This window comes from Microchirus variegatus, assembly GCF_963457635.1.
Source record: "Microchirus variegatus genome assembly, chromosome: 9".
Lineage (NCBI taxonomy): Eukaryota > Metazoa > Chordata > Actinopteri > Pleuronectiformes > Soleidae > Microchirus > Microchirus variegatus.
The window spans coordinates 26151656-26166758 of NC_139810.1; the positions used below are offsets into that span (position 1 = coordinate 26151656).

Below are 15103 nucleotides of genomic sequence, written 5' to 3' on the forward strand. Positions count from 1 at the left end.
ATTTAACTGTTTGAACCTTATATAACCCATAACTCACTGGCTCGAACCCATAAGGTTCCTGACATGTTGATCAATGTTGTGTAAAAAGTGCATACACAGACTTAACTCTATACAGTCGGCTGTGCGGTGTGATGTATGCGAGCCGAGGAGCGTTACAGATACAACACACTGTACTTTGCCCAGTGACCTTGCTGAATAATGAGATGACATGACATAGAGAAGAATAAAATAACTTAATTTCAGGGGTGGGTTTTTTTTTTTTTGTCTTTGCCGCCGAAGCGTAATCGGACTCGTGGATGTACCGTACGTGAATTTCACGAGAACAGTCCTGCTTTTCTGTTGTACTCAAAAATGTCCACGACTTCGGGAATATGGAGAGGTTCAGTCGCGGCGAGGTGCAGCGAGGAGTCGAGCAGCTTCATGACGGCTGAGAACGCAGGTCTGTCTTTGAAACTCCACATCCAGCAGTACTTCATCAGATCATACCTTTTTAAAAAAAAAAAAAAAACATATCAGAGTTAAAGGGACAATATGTAGTATTTATGGGTTTATATAACCCAAAATCCACTTTTTTATACATATTATGTGTTCCTGCATTGTCTAGTCGCTGTATAATATTCTTTGTTTCATTTTCGTAGTGTTTCAAAAAGTCATTTAAAATAACATGGTCGCGGGCCGCGGTTGCATAGCCACTGTTAGCAGCGAGACGCCATGTTTCTACCGGAGCCTGTAAGGACAAACGCGAGAGAACAAATCAAGCGTCTCTTTACTTGTAGCAGGAAGTCCCGCCTCCTCTCTCTCCGCTTCGTCTGCTACGGCCGTGGTAGCTCGCCCTCTCCCTCTCCTCACGAACCTCATCTGCTGACACGGAGAAAGACGACGAGGACGACATTTTGACCGGCTGAGGATACCGTAGCGCTCAGGGAAGGGAGGGGGTGAGCAGAGGAGCAGTTCTTTGTTGTAAATTTCAGCCTCTCCTCTAGATGGCACTATAAACTACTTACTTCACCTTTAAGTATTTGAACTCTTTCTTTACGCCTTTAAAGAGCATTTCAGACATACATGCTGTTAATGAGTTATTCTCAGATGTGCCGGGTTGACAGACGTTTTGATTTTTGCAAAGTCAGACAAACAGTTCTCCCCCACGGTTTTTTCCCAGTCTTTATGCTGAGCTGAGCAAACAGCTCTCAGCTTCTATATCTTCGTTTTTAATCACACAGCCACCGGAGTGGAATCAATCCTGGCGGACAAATTGAAAAACGCACATTTTGCAAAAATCCTAAACCCATCCATGTGCAGTATCCTCTTACTGAGTGGATCATCATGAAACAACAGGAGTTCAAGCTTAAGGGAAAAAAAAAAAAAAATATATATATATATATACATATGAATATATAAAATAATTAAATAGATGTTTTAAGAGTGTATCATATCATTACCCTAGAACAGGGGTCTCAAACACAAATGACCTGGGGGCCAATGCGCATCTATTGTGTTGTCAAGAGGGGGCCGGCTGTTGACAATAATGCATCATGATATCACACGTATACTTTAATACTATTTATGATGCAAAATTAATGTATTAATATCAAAAATTTTAAATGACATAAATAACAGTGTGGACAACTGTAATTAAAATTCATGCCAGGAGCCGATTCAGCCACTGCCATTCGTGGCTCGGGCCCTAACAAGTGTGTTTATATACGTAATTGAATGTTGTATATGATACATTTAATAATGGGATAATTATGACCAAATGTCTTATTATTACTGTTATAAAAAAAACATTGCTAGCAAACATATATTATATTCTCTCACCTCGCTGGCAGCTGTGCCTCAGCTTCACACTGTGTTTAAAAGACGCTGAGGTCGTGGGCCATGTTTTCATTATAACGTGATATTAAGTGGGGGGGCCACATGTAATCGATTGAGGGGACGCGTCGGGCCCCCGGGGCCGCCAGTTTGAGACCCCTGCCCTAGAATGAGCCATTCTACAAGACCAGGTCTTCTCTACAGAGACCACCATGTTGGGTCTCTGTGTTTTTACAGTAACGCACGACAGAGAAAATAAAGACTCCTGAGTTTTTATGAAAAGTATCTTCACCATTTGTATACATGAGTAGTCTCGGATGCTGACTTGACACATTTTAGTTTTGGTGATTCACTCACAAAGGTCCTCCACAGTTCTCTGGTCTCTTCATCCGATGAGACGCCTGCAGCTTCGGGAGGACGGACGGAGGATCCAGATCGGGATATGGAGGAGAGCCTGAGAGAAATGATGACTTAAAAACAAAGTATTTAAAACTAATGGATAAAAGTATTTGGGGTCGTGGTGCTTTACCTAATGTAATCAGTTCGTATATTAAGATTCCAAACGACCACCTGAGGAAATGAAAAATGTCAAACGAGGACTGTGTTATTTGTGCTTTGTTTTTCTAAGCCATGAACTCCGGCCCCTTACACGTCGCTCCTGTCGATACTGAGCTGCATCAAGATCCTCTCTGGAGCCTGCCATTTCAGAGGCACCTCCGTCGCCCTCGTCCTAAACGCTGGACGCACTGAGCGCGCTTCGAACGCTACGCCCAGTCCTGACACCCGGACTGAGAGGCCTGGGCCGATCAAGATGTTCCTGGCAGCAACGTCGCCGTGCACCAGTCTGTGCTCTGACATCAGGTAATCCTGAGGGGAGGAGTCGATGATGACTGTCTTTTTTTTTAAATTCATGATGTGGAAGAGAACACTTACCGTTCAATTTTTTTGTTTTCCATCAAAAGTCACACTTTTCATTCATAGAAAGAGTTGCAAAATGAATAGAAAATATAGTCAAGACATTGACAAGATTAGAAATAATGATTCTTATTCAGAATAATCATTTTGCCCTTTCATTAAAGGAACCTCAAAACTGTTTTCAACTTTGCTAACATCATTGCACCAAGGGTTTTCAAGGGATTTCTAATTAGCAAACACAATGTACCATTAGAACACTGGAGAGAAGGTTGCTAGAAATGTACATATTCCATTAAAAACCAGACGTTTGCAGCTAGAATAGTCGTTTACCACATTAACAATGTATAGAGTGTATTTCTGATTCATTTAATGTTATATTCATTGGAAAAAAAGTGCTTTTCCTTCAAAAATAAGGACATGTTTGTCCAAAATAACTGACTCACCAGACCAGCTGCAACCTGCTTTGCCACCAGAAACACGGACCACTCCGAGAAGTTTGTCACAGCCTCCGGTGTGTTTGAGTTCTCCTGGATGGATGCAAGATTGATTAGTCAATTGTCAGTCATGTCTTAGAATATATATATATATATATATATATATATATGTATATATACTCTGTGCAGCACCTTTATATCTCTGAGCGTCCAGAGGAAATGAAGGAGGTTCCCTGGGCTGTAGGCGTCTAAGACCAGATACATGGGCAAACGCCCGGTCTGACAGTGCAACATCTGCACCACGTTCTCATGTTTACACACCGTGGCATAGAACAGGAGCCACTCCACAAACTCCTTAGCTTCCGGGTGATGGGGGCCATCTATTATGGAAGAAAAAAAAAAAACGAGGGGTTACACGTTTCGAATATAACGCTAATGATCGCTTGTGTTCAGACTTGTTCTGTACCTCGAAGAGACTTGATCACCACGGCGGAGACGACGCCATCTCCTTTCCTCAGCAGGCCTTTACAAATGGGGCCATAGCGACCTGTCTGCCAAAACTCTACTCCCTCAAGAACACACTCATCGGGGACTTCCCACGGACGCAAAGCCTGCTGGACTTTGGGAGCGCCTGCAGAAGCTGTCGTGAGGGTTAGACTCTGCTGGGCTGCCGAAAAACACAATAACAGGTCTTGGTTAATGTGATAAATAAGTTTGGAATCACCCAGAGGCGATTCTAGAGTCTGTAGGGGCGCTAAGCAAAAGTTCCCAGGGGGGCCCTTCCAACCAGTGTTCATCACCATTATGTTGATATATGACAACAACAAAAATGTATGAGTTCAAAATAGTTTTTTTTTTTTTTTCGAAATGAATGAAATAACATATATAACATAATATAATCTTTGTAAAAAAAAAATACATTACACTGCAAAGAATCCTCACTATAAAACAATATAAATATATAGAACAATAAAATAATGTAAATAACTGAAAGAAACATGAGTAAAAAAGATATGCATTACACTGTAAATAATCCTCTTCATTTTCCAACTTGCAGAACGATAACTTCACACAGGTTAACGTGAGGTGGGGCCCCTTTAGGGAGGTTTCCTACTGAGATGTCATTGCAAATCGCCCATTGTTTTTTAAGGGGGGACGGGGGGACGGCTGGTCACTGCACATTTCAGTGAAAAACAGCCCTCGGGCCCCGAGTGTCGGGTAAAAAAAACGGTGATATCGCAGCTCATACCGTTTGTAAAATGAGACGAGCGGCTCTGTGGTCTCCGCCTGTTCTTGTGAAGACTGCAGAAAATCAGAGTCACCACTAAAACTGTGCTGAGAGCCAACAGAGCAGGGATGACGATGACGGCAAGTGGACCGGACGACTCCTCATCTAAACAAAAAAAAGGGGGAGCAGGGTCAATGCATTTCAGAGCTTTGCGAGGATCCACATTTTGGTGCATTCACAAATGCACCAAAACTTTTACTCACATGCATACTTACAGCACATGGGGAGCGAGGTGTCATTGCTACATCTCGTGTCCATGTCCACGAGGAGCATCTGACATTTCTCACACGAGCGATAAGTACTGACGGAAGAGCTTCAAAAGTTTGAGGAAAAAACGGTGAAATATCACAATCCGATAAGACATAAAGAGGAAAATGACGTTAGTTGTTCCTACCTGACATGTAAGCTCACATTGTGAAAAAAATAAAAAATAAAAATAAAAATACAACAATAAACAGCAACGGGGGAGCTGAAAACGGACAAAAACACAGCTGTTATCGGGTGCTTTGAGGAAATAAATGAGCTCAGCTTTTGTCAGTGTTGTCTTTGAGGCCACTGACCACTGTGGCGAGCTGGGATGTTGACTGAATGTTAATCATTCACAAATATTTTCAGGCGCCCGTGGTCACACCTGCTGCTACCTGAGCAGCTGAATGGTTTAAAGTGACAAGTTGAGGTTGTCTCACATTCAAATTTTGTATTTTTGTACGATAATGATCCATTGTTTTTAAGGGTTTTAATGGTTTAAGTGCCTTTCGAGACAACCAAAACAAAGTTCTCAGATAAAGCAATTAATACAAAGTAGAAACAGGTCATACATTAAAGGCGCCATATGTAAGAATGTGGCCAAAAACGGTTACTACACTCAAATTCAAAAATACCAAGGTCTTTTAGGTTTTGTTTTGACGTAAACTGGCAACCCCGCGGTTGCTCGGGCAGCTGAGACTCTACGGACTGCAATGATTGGTAGACGGCGGTAGGTGGCGCCACATGCTAAAACATGATTTCAAAACATAAACATGATTTGCAGTCAGTATTTTATTGTTCTTTACATTTATATTTTCACATACTTTTTAATTTCAAGGTTTTTCCATGTTACTTCATTAATTTCGGAAAAAAAAATATATTTTGAACTCATACATTTTTCGTTGGTGGCAGATTATTTGTAACAAAATGGTGATGAACACTGGTTGGAAGGGCCCCCTGGGAATTTTTGCTCAGGGACCCTACAGACTCTAGAATCGCCTCTGGCGATTGCAGTCGAATTATTGTTGCTCCAGTGTGCTTGAAATGAATGGGCCAGTCTTTCTCTATGACCACCACCAGAGGGCAGGATTGCGCAACAAACCAGGTCAGGCTGCAGTTGTGCGTTTCGTGGATTCAAAATGTTAAAGCTTCAGTTAGAGCTCAACAGTTGCCTGGAAAAGCTCCAGTCTGTGTAAAATAAAGCCACGTAAACACAGAAACCACACGGACACAGAGGTCGACTTCTCTTAACGAGCAAATGGGCCATTTCCCACGTGAAAAAGAAGTTAACTCCGCCTTTCTAAACACACACACACACACACACCATGGAAACAAATATGCAGCGCTCCCCAAGACAAACCTCCAGAGACCCCGCCTCTTCTTGTCCGCCATTGGTCCAATTCGGAGCGTTTAGGCTCCTCCCCCAAGGCTCTGATTGGACAGAATCCCTTTCTTTCAGGAAGCTAACGCGGAAAAGGGGAGAGAGAGTGAGAGAGAAAAAAAGTTATGGAAAGAAGCCTAAACGGAGCTGTTGTACACAGCAACGCTGCTGCCGCCGCCGCTGTGTGTGGTTTACACGGCAACAAATTCACCTCAGTGTCTACGGAGAAGCGAGTCGTGAAGAGGACGGAAGAGAATAACCCGGTTTAGAGGGAAAAAAAGACGGATAAACAGAGACACGGAGACACAGAGAGAGAGAGAGAGAGAGAGAGTGAGAGCCAGGTATGTTTTTCCGTTTCCAAGGATTGATGTCAGCGCTGAGGAAGGAAGGAAAGGAGGACAGGTGCGCTGCACAGTGAACTTAGGTCTCCAGCAGCAGCTTCATGACACGGAGTGGAGACACGGAGAGACTCGGCACGTTTGGAAAACAGCTTTCCAAGTTATTCAGTATTTGTTTATACTTTTTTTCCCCCAATATCCCCACTGTGAAGCGTTAAAAACTTGGATTTTTTCTTTTTGACGCCGAAGTGGAACACATTTCACTCCACAGACTGCAGCCTTCCTTCACAGGACCCTTTGCTGCCTTGTTAAATGTTTACGTTTTGACGACGTGGATGTAAGCTGTGTGTGTGTGTGTGTGTGTGTGTGTGTGTGTGCGTGAGCATCACAAACCAGCACTTTTCCGCTTCAATGCGACACTGACGCAGCCGAATCTGGCATCATCGCAGACAAACAAGGTGATGCTCGGGTGATTCGGTGGAAGTATCGATCGTCAATTGAGGGAGTTTTATTAAAAAAAAAAAAATATACATCCCCAAAAAAAAGGGGGGCCACTCTTCTCGAGCAGGAATGGAATATAACGCAAGAAAACGCCCCCAACTTCTGTAATCTGCGATGCTTTTTCTTCCCGTGCGTCATTGCGTCTTAGGATCAGACCGCTGCTGCTGAAAGGTACAGCCGCTCTTTGGACTTTGGCTTTCGGCTCTTTGCGAGGAGCTACGCGGACGATGTCCAAGACGCTGAAGAAGAAGAAGCACTGGTCCACCAAAGTGCAGGAGTGCACCGTGTCGTGGGGGGGTTCCGGCGGGGAATTGATCGCGGCGCTCGAGGTGCGAGGCGGCGCTGAGCTGGGAGAGTTCCCGCACCTCGGACACATAGTTTCGGAGGCGATGGTTTGTCTCAGCGGGAGGTTCCCCGGCAGCGGGGACGTGCTGCTGGAGGTGAACGGCACTCCGGTGAGCGGACTCACCAACCGAGACACGCTGGCTGTCATCCGCCACTTTCGGGAGCCTGTCCGACTGAAGACTGTGAAACCAGGTGTGTATATTTATTTATGTGTGTGTGTGTGTGTGTGTGTGTGTGTCCATCCTCATTTTTGAATAACAAAACATCTCCTATGCCTCACACAACATGCTTTAAAGTGTTTGTAACCCGAGTATTTACATGATCGTGTGGTTAGAGCCATGAATAAATCAGAGTAACTTGGGGTTGCAGCATCACAGAGTGTGTAAGAATCACATGAGTGTGTGTGTGTGTGGGGCTGGAGTGTTATTCATGTTTTCAGTGCAACACTGAGGGTCATTTTTCATCTGTCAATCTTGCCTGGCTGCCTGTCTTCCCTTCTCATTCATGTGGAGAAATACAATTTTCCACCAGGGCTCCTCTTTTTTTTTTTTTTCACTGCAGCACAATCCTGCTGCCAAACAACACACAAGTCACGATGAACCGGTGCCCAGATGTGCATGTGATACAACATAAACCATGAATGACTTGCAGCCCTTTGTGTGAACTCGGGGGGGGGTGGGGGCCCTGTAACCTTCATTGCATTCGTGCACAATGTTGTCATCACATGTGGACACACGCATGCTATGTTACATTCATTGTAATTCTGTGTATGTAAGCTCAGATAAGAGCTTATTGATCGTATCTCTCTCTCTCTGTGTGTCTCAAAGCTGGTGTGGTTCACACGCCTGATTTAATGGATGTGTTAGATTTGCCAAATCAAACAGACAAACTACTACTCTCACGTGGGACACAAAGTCCAACAATGGTTGGATGAATTTGTTAGAGGGTGAGTGAGGTGTGTGTGTGTGGCACTTTGCAAACACTGTGCAGGGATTTGTTAATGACGGAGTTGCTCTGCTCTGCAGCGCCGAGATGAATCCGAGTTCTTATTGAATCAATTAGGCTCACATCCTTTATGCATCTGCTCTACCTGTTGATGATTAGTATTAATGTGGACGTGATTGGAATTGAGACCACGGAGAGTTATTAAGATTCATTATTTCCAGTGTTAATGTTTGATGCAGTGAGCCGTGTGAGCCGGTTTAATGTGTCACTGGAGACTTCTCGTGGGCCTGAGACCGAAGCTTTGCAGGGTATTTAATGTTGCATGTGTGTTTTGGTTGGTAGACGTAAGTCTGGTGAAGGTGCGTTATGTCAGTGTGGCTGTGTGTTGTTTGTTTAGCGCTGCTGCTTACCTTGATACTTGCAGGCTGCTGTGAGCCGCAGGCTCCTCTTTGGGCCTCACTGTGTGTGTGTGTTTATATCTTTGTCCCCTCTCTCATGATTAATTCATGCTTCATCCATCATTGATGGCTGCTTCGTGCCAAGATGAGGTGGCGGATGGGGCGGATCAGATGTTTGCAGACTGCTGTGGATGTAAACTTGTATTCTCATGGATTGGAAAGTTGGGGAGTGGGGATAAATGCGACAACTGGTTAGTGGACTTTGGTGTTCGTTTCAAATGGACGTTTGAAGTTTTAATTTATGAGCCTTGTGTTAAACGGCATCATTGCCCTTCTTTCCCCTCTCTCACTTTTTGGGTTATTCCACATTCCGGTTCCCCTCAACCTGTAAAGCACAGAAACACAAGACAAGACAACAATTCCCATGATCCCATGCTGCTTCCTGATGTCAACAAACTACGTCTTTTGTTATTGTTTTAACTGCAGGGAAAAAATGACCAACTGTGCGTAAAAATATTCCATGACAATAACTTCTTCCGCTATCAAAATCAAACACGGACTTTTTTTCCAGTTATTTTCGTAATCGATTAATCTGTCGATTATTTTCTCGATTAATCTTTTGGTCAATAAAGTGTTGGAAATGGAAACGACGATGTTCTTGAATGTATTGTTTTGTCCGCAATACTAAAATGATCAAGTTTTAAAGATTTCTTTGTTATGTGGAGCAAAGAGGAAGACAATTGAAGAATTTAAGAAGCTAAAATAATCAGAAATCTTTTTTACATCTTCATTTCATCAACAAAAATAAACAAACAAAAAAAGGAAGATTTTCACGAGTAGTCCTCTGCCTCCGGACCAGCCGTTGCTCTCACTAAACAGCTCCTATCACGTGAGAAGGCAATAGGCGGTCACCTTGAGGGGGGGCGATTGAGAGAAGAGGCGTCGTGTGATCGCAGATACCTATGACAGCTTGGAGACAGGGGAGTGGGCAGCTCATTGATTAATACCGTGAACAACATGTGGAACTCGATGGTGACATAGAGTGGTCCTGTTGCACATAAATGTTAGTTATTAGACTAAGATTAAGATTAAGATTCCCTTATTAGTCCCGCAGTGGGGAAATTTCCAATTTCTGCATTTTAACCCATCCGTGAGTTAGTGAACACACACAGCACACAGTGAGGTGAAGTACATGCTAACCCAGAGCAGTGAGCTGCCTGCATTCAGCGGCGCTCGGGGAGCAGTGAGGGGGTCAGGTGCCTTGCTCAAGGGCACTTCAGCTGCGGACAGGTCGGGGTTCGAACCGGCTGGTCAAAAACCTCCTAGTTGCTGTAAACGAGCCGATAGAAATCCTCTTTTCTGACGGTGTTTTTTCTGCTGCGAGATTTCAGAGTGAACTTTCACCCCCAGAAGACATAGGCTTGTGATTGGCCAGTACTATCCAGCACATCCGTTCTCAGGAGCGCAGCGCCCCCCTCTGGAACGGTGGATGCACTGCTCCTCATTATCAAAACATTGTTTTAACAGTGTTTAAAAATAGCTTCGTCACGACTCCCCGCCGCAGTCCCTTTTATGACTTTAAACCGGAGTCAGACCCAGAGTCAGAAGACACTGTCGCTCGTGAAACACCTCCACAACAGACGTTATTCTTCTTCTGCGGTTCAATGTACGCAACCGGATGTGCCCGGACTAGTGCCCGGAGCAGGACGATCAGTTGGTCAGGAGAACCGCTGCTTACGAACTATTACCGGTCTAGTTCCGCTTTAAGAGATGATGACGATGATAACAATACTGAGGTTTTCACATGATAGTCCAGAGGGAAAACTAGCAGTTTATGCCAGCTGTAATATTAAATATAACCTCTCTGCATCAAAATATCTAATTTGAGATATTTTGTTGTCTTAAATCCGTAGTAATGCGTATTTTTAAATATTTGGTACTACTAGTTGACCAGATCATCATTAGCTGTGAGTTCTACCGTGGAAGCTCTCCCCTGAAAAAGAACAGGGGAACTAATCTTATATAATGTATAATAATGATAATCCATAATCCCAAGCTGCTTTGCTATGCCATTGAACTAGGTCTTTTGTTATTGGTTTGATTGAGAGACCCTGAGCAGCAGATATTACATACCGTGTTCTTCAAGTGTTTTAATAAGGAAAGGCAATCATGGGCCAACAAAGTGTTTATAGTGGAGTATGATCATAGTCATGCAGGCATACTCAATCAATGCTGAAGGAGAGGCTTTTAAAATTTTCATTCAGGAAAGGGAGAAATATGCATGACTAAATTCACTAAATTAATAACTAAAGTAGCACTTGGGGGGGGTTTTATTGTGAAATACAGGCTGAATTATTAAATGTTCCTGATGTGCCGACAGCCATTCACTCTTCTCTCTCTGAGGCATTTGTTCATTTACATCGTGTTACGCGCGTTTCCCTTAATCCCTTTTGACAAACGGCGAGCGTGAGCTTGAACCTGTTGCACTGAGCCGTGGTTTTTCACGCTTGTGGTTAAACTGAGCAGTTGACGAAAGTGACAGTCGCACACCTTGTCAGCAGAATGCACTTGTCTCGTTGCATTTCCAAGGGCTGCAATAATTGTTTTTATTCTATAACGATGTGTGTATTTATGGCAGAAATAGCAATAGTCCAACATGTTTATTATATTGCATTAGCATTCAGTCCTTTTTCAAATGGTTATTTTTCAGCACATATCCGTTCCTTTTCGTCTCTGTGGTGGTGCATTGATGTTAACGCTTCATTCTTTTGCCATCAGCAGCGCAGCAGAGCAATAAGCACACTGCCTGTGTTAATGTGGCTCCCCCCATGGTGCAGTCGGGGCTTCTGTGACAAAACTGCTCTGCACCAGCTGAGACGTGTTGTCGGTCTCTGTGGCTCCCTCTCGCCGTGCTTAATGTAACTTTTGTTGCTCTTGCCGTTTTGTCTTGTAACTGCATCGACAGCGAGGTTTGTTTAGGATTGCAGTTTTCTCCTTTTTACGCCGCTGTGAACTGAGTGCACAAAAAAAGCAAGATATCCGTCGGCAAAACTTCATAGTTGCTAAAAGCATCTGGTGCCTTAGAAACAATGAGTGACAAACCTGGTCGTTTCCGCTTTGAGTTAATGCGTTTGTGTTTTTGGTTTGCGTTTTTTGATTTGCGTTTTTTGTTTTGCGTTAGTGTTTGTGATTTAGCGTCTGTGTTTTTTTTTTTGCGTTTGTTTTTGATTTGCGTTTGTGTTTTTTCATTTGCGTTTTTGCTTTTGATTTGCGTTTTTTGTTTTGCGTTAGTGTTTGTGATTTGCGTTTGGTTTTTTTTTTTTGCGTTTGTTTTTGATTTGCGTTTGTGTTTTTTGATTTGCTTTTTTGTTTTTGTTTTGCGTTAGTGTTTTTGATTTGCATTTGTGATTTTTGTTTGCATTTTGTGATTTGCGTCTTGTTTTGTGTTTGATTTGCGTTTGTGTTTTTTGTTTTGCGTTAGTGTTTTTGATTTGTGCTTTTTGTTTTGTGATTTGCATTTGTGTTTTGCACCTCAGGGCCACCGTAATTAATGGATCATGGATACAAAATGATCTTCCTCCCGCTGCCTCACACTCTTCCTCAAGCTGTAAACATGGAGGGCATTCCAAACTTGAAGTAGATGTGAGGCTTTTCTGGACTGTTCTCCTCTGTGCTTTTAAGTTTATGCGCCATGCTGCTGCACACCTGTGATATCCAGCCATCGCCCTCTCCCACTGGCTGCTCTCCCAGCTCATTCCCCAAACCTGTCACACTTCTCCGCCCTCCGCCCCTCCGCCATGCCAGCCTGTCAGCAATGAGGGACAATAGTGTGAGCGGGTGGGCATATTGAAACTCCCCCAGATGGCGGTGGCTGCTCTGAATACCAAAACGCACCTTGTGTCCTTTCCATCCCTCCAGTCCTTCCAGGAGCAGCTGTCTTCAACGCACAACCCTCTCATTCTCCCCGATCCCTCCCTCTGTCGAACAGTTTGCACATCGGCCTCCTCCTGAAGTGCAAACTTGTCGAGTGAAGGAATGACGGTCCCTCACTGAAGGATTCCTGCATCATTTTAAAGTCTTTTGAAGCACCAGTGGTTCTCGAGCCTCCCCTCTAGATGTTAAGTGACATGTGCCTCTTTCTTCACTCTCACTGTCTATAGAGGCCACAGGCCAGATTGCATTTGTATATGAGCCATGCCTCTCACGGGCAGGCACAATGACTTGGCAGGCGTGCGTTTTAAAAGCAGCGGTGCTGATTCACCAAGAATGCTTTTCTCTCAACTCGCTGAGTGGTTTGTGCTGCAATGTCAGCAGCTGCAGCATCGTCTCCGGGTTTGTTGTTGGTGGAAATGGACGGTGTAGTACACAATTGCACACATGTACACAGTGCACACAGATCTGATTTTTTTCGCCTTCATATTTTAGCTCGACTCCTAATTGGTCTCTTTCCAACAGCAGGCCTTTCCTGCAGCTGTTCATCTCCTCTGAGATGAGATGAAGTCGGCGTCTAAATTGTGTGCCATACACTGAGCAACAACGGAGACCAATAGAACTTGGCACCTCCTATGTCACGAGGAATACTGCTGGCTGTGCTGTACGAAGAGAGCGCATCCGTTTTTGTGTGTCGTCTTTTTTTACTGAAGGAAACACAGTTTACACAGATTTTAAGTGTCTTAACGTTAAGGTGGATAGCACCGGTGCCTCGTAGCAACAAAGTTTCCAGCTGAGGCTTTTCTCTCTGGAGTGTGCACGGGATTTCTCTCACAGGAACACTGAAAGACAAATTGGAGATTGTAATTGCACATGATTATAAATATTTGTTTAATATTGGACCTGTAAAAGGCTGTAAACCTCAGGTCTCATACCCAATGTGGAGTTGACTCTTAGTTACTTTATGACCCTGAAAGGACAAGTAGTTTAAATAAAGATTGGTGCTGTGACGTGTAGAAGATCTGTTAAAGGCAATGCTTACCACTCTTATTAGCAAATACAGACATTTTTTTTTACTAATTGTCCTTTTAAGTACTGTGTGTGTGATTCTATTGTAGAATAAAAGCATGAAGCCATGTTAAACTAACGATCGTGTACGATAGTGTGAGTTGTTGTGGGTAATGTTACCTTGGTTTCTTTCCCCCTTCTCTGTCATCCATTAACTTTCTCACCGCTTTGCTTTTGCTTTTGCTGCATTGATCGCACTGATACTCACATCCCGATAAGGGATGTTTGCGCCCACCAGCCTGGCAAACAGAAGGAGAGTAGCCTGGCTCGCTGTGGCTTTTTGTGTCGCTATCGGACAACAAGTGGTTTTTGAGGATGGTGTGTATTTTGAAGAAACGCTCCCCAACACCTGGCCCCCGATGTGTCCGCGGACAGATTGGCCACAGGTTGAGTGGCAGACCCTGGCAGACAGGGACTTGGCTCGAAAAAAGGAAATCGAGTTTGGAGTGATGGAAATGGACTGTTATGAATCAATAAACAGGTGCACATGTGGATAGAGGGGTACGAGGGAGAGATTATTTGGTAGCTGATTGAAGTGAGCTTGCTCCAGATGTACACTCACTGCCCTCAGTGGAGAGCCTATTTGGTGACTTTGTTTCTGGCTGAGGCGGTGTGTGTGAAGTGTCCCCGCGGTGTTGCTGCAGAGGCAATAATGGCAACAGACGAGAAGAGGCAGCTGGCATATCTTTGTCTTGGACGTTTTCCTAAGAAGGATTAATTTATGAAGGATGGTTTTAAAAAAAAAAAACAAAAAAAACAAGACTCGGAGAGAGAAAAGTGGGGTCAAAGAGGAACGGATGCAGACGAGAGGAGGGAGGAGAACGTTTGAGATGGAGCAAAAATGTCAGGAAAAAGAAGCAGAGCAGAGTAATAATAATCTCAGGGCTGCTGTTAACATTCATCACGATAACATTATTGATTCCCTGTTGCGACTGTCTGAAATGATCCTGCCCACTGTTCATCAAGCTAACGCCCACCATTCCAGAGTTACAGCAGTCAGTATTTCCAATCATGTCTGCAAATAACCAGTTTGTGTGAGCTGACTACATATATGTGTGTGTGTGTGTGTGTGTGTGTGAGCATGCATGATGATGAAAAATTAAGGCTCATCTCCATCGCACTTCTTTTTGCATTTTGAAGCCAAACACTGTCAGATTATACCTTCAGTATATGCTGCTAGTATTTTTTTCCTCCGACACAAATGCATTTCTGTTTTGCCTTTTTTGTTGTCGTTGGATTCGTTCACCCGTAGATCTCAGGAGTTTATTATGCAGGTGCAATGATGAGACGAAGACAGATTGCCCGTTTGTGGCCGTGTGGATTTGTGCATACCCTTGTTCCTGCAGCTAGGAACATCCTTTACAGTCTGGGCAATGAATCGAGTTGTGAGGACTGTGATCTCAGACTTCCGTCTCCTTGTCGGCTGGCTGTAGAACAAGTCTTCATCGATAACCAGTCTGCCAGTGCAGCCCACTCAGCTGTTTAGTTGTGATACCTCGAAA

At 43.9% G+C, this 15103-nt stretch overlaps 2 protein-coding genes across 2 annotated transcripts in view; one reads left to right on the forward strand and one right to left on the reverse strand.

Moving 5' to 3' along the window:
* Nucleotides 1-314: 314 nt before the first annotated feature.
* LOC310931411 (tyrosine-protein kinase STYK1) lies at nucleotides 315-4707 on the reverse strand (the record flags this gene model as incomplete). Its single annotated transcript, XM_083894550.1, has 9 exons — nucleotides 315-486; nucleotides 2170-2266; nucleotides 2342-2382; nucleotides 2462-2679; nucleotides 3171-3254; nucleotides 3354-3541; nucleotides 3628-3828; nucleotides 4411-4554; nucleotides 4665-4707. The coding sequence occupies 9 exons, from the start codon at nucleotides 4705-4707 to the stop codon at nucleotides 315-317; spliced, it is 1188 nt and encodes a 395-aa protein (XP_083750676.1).
* Nucleotides 4708-7025: 2318 nt separating this feature from the next.
* magi3a (membrane associated guanylate kinase, WW and PDZ domain containing 3a) overlaps nucleotides 7026-15103 on the forward strand; it is a 122000-nt gene continuing 113922 nt past the window's right edge. The window contains exon 1 of the mRNA XM_083895576.1: nucleotides 7026-7452. Within this exon, the coding sequence (XP_083751702.1) occupies nucleotides 7143-7452 (310 nt within the window). The 5' untranslated portion in view covers nucleotides 7026-7142. The remainder of the gene's footprint in view (nucleotides 7453-15103) is intronic.